Source organism: Pygoscelis adeliae, unplaced genomic scaffold, assembly GCF_000699105.1.
Source record: "Pygoscelis adeliae isolate BGI_AS28 unplaced genomic scaffold, ASM69910v1 Scaffold273, whole genome shotgun sequence".
Classification (NCBI taxonomy): domain Eukaryota; kingdom Metazoa; phylum Chordata; class Aves; order Sphenisciformes; family Spheniscidae; genus Pygoscelis; species Pygoscelis adeliae.
In genome coordinates this window covers 352,169-353,698 of record NW_008824416.1, presented here as the reverse complement: position 1 = coordinate 353,698, position 1,530 = coordinate 352,169, and the positions used below count along the sequence as shown (strand labels likewise).

Below are 1,530 nucleotides of genomic sequence, written 5' to 3'. Positions count from 1 at the left end.
GCATCGGGCGGCGGAGACGGCTCCGACCCCGTGCAGGGCTGGGGCTGCGCTTTGCAAAATCCCAGCTGGGTTTGCCCAGGAATCCCGCGCGGAAACCGTTGCCGAACCGTGTGGATTCACGCGGGCTCGGGGTTGGGGTTTTTTTTTGCCGCAGCGTTTGGTCCTTACGGTCGTCCCCGGCAGGGCTGGAGGCTGGGAATGCAGGTCTCGCGTCGTGCCGCTCTCCGGAGTGGTTTTCTGGTGTTATTTCTTGCTTGCTTGGGGTGCTTTTCCTGAGAGCAATATATGGTTTTAAAAATCCAGTTAAAAAAGGAGCAGCAGCGTGATGCCCTTCCCTGGGAGAGCTGCAAAAACGCCCTTCAGTTGGGCTGCTTTGGTGCTGTACACAAGCACCGCGGTGCCCGACAGTCAGTATCCTGGTGCAAAGATGGGTGCCTGCCGACGGGCATTTGTTTCAGCTGCAACTTTCTGATTTTTCGAGAAGACATTTCACAGGCGTTTAGAACTGACGGGACCCAGGAGGACCGTAGGGGTGAAAGGAAACGGAGAAGCGTACGGTGCTGGGGGAAAACAGGGGAGTCGGGGCTGAGCATCTCTGTGCGTGTCCAAACCCAGTGTCCTGGCGAGCAGCTATTCCCAAATATTCCGGGCGAAGGTACGCTATTTCCCATCATATTCAGTAACTGAGTCGATGGAGAAAGTTTTCTCCAAATTCTGGCTAGGTAGTTTGGCCTATATTCTGAATTAATTTAATTTTTATCCTTTAAGTCAATTGGAAAATAAAGCTGGAGCCGTGGGTGTTCCCGGTACCCGCCTGGCTCATCCTTGCCGAGGCTCTGCCAAGCAAAACCTCCAAATACATCTCTGCAAGAGGGACGTTACCGGGAGGAAAATGTCACTGTCACGGGGACGGCGGGAAACCGCAGGTGCGTAGATCGGGGAGGATGGACCGAGCCCACAAAATCCAGAGGCCGTTTGTACCCTGATGCCGATGCTCTCCCGACCCCCCCAGCCCCGCGGCTCGCAGGGCACGGCAGTAGCTGGCACCCCAGCACGGGTCCTTTCCTTGCTGCTTCCGTCCCCTCTCCGGGCTGAAAATGATGTTAAAGGGAAAAAAAAAAAACAAAAAAACCCCGAAAACAAAACCCAAAGGTCAAAGAACAAACAGCAACTTGCCCGGGCGGAAAGGGCAGCTGCAGGATGCCCGAGGGAGAGCTCAGCGACTCCCTCGGATTTTGCGTCTTTGCCCCGAGCCTACGTGCAATAACGCAATTCACTGGGGGAAAAAGCAGAGGCATCCGTCCCTAAATCCGGGTGGAGATTTAAAAATGGAAAGAGGCAAGATAGATTTTTTTTTTTAATTTTTTTTTTTTTTTTAATGCACTGCAGTGTATTTTGTGGTACGGTATTTCCACGTTTTTTGGGAAGCTGCTGCAGCCGCTCGGCGCGGGGTAATTCATCACCTGCGGGCAGGGAGCGAGTGCGGCGTTCACGGGGCCGGGGCCGGCTCCCATCCTTCCCGCAGCCCCA

At 54.4% G+C, this 1,530-nt stretch overlaps 1 protein-coding gene across 1 annotated transcript in view; it reads left to right on the top strand.

The window, feature by feature from the left end:
• Window positions 1–1,530, top strand: part of EMX1 (empty spiracles homeobox 1) — a 17,350-nt gene that overhangs the window by 11,311 nt on the left and 4,509 nt on the right. Inside the window, exon 3 of the mRNA XM_009320893.1 lies at window positions 1,456–1,480. Within this exon, the coding sequence (XP_009319168.1) occupies window positions 1,456–1,480 (25 nt within the window). The remainder of the gene's footprint in view (window positions 1–1,455; window positions 1,481–1,530) is intronic.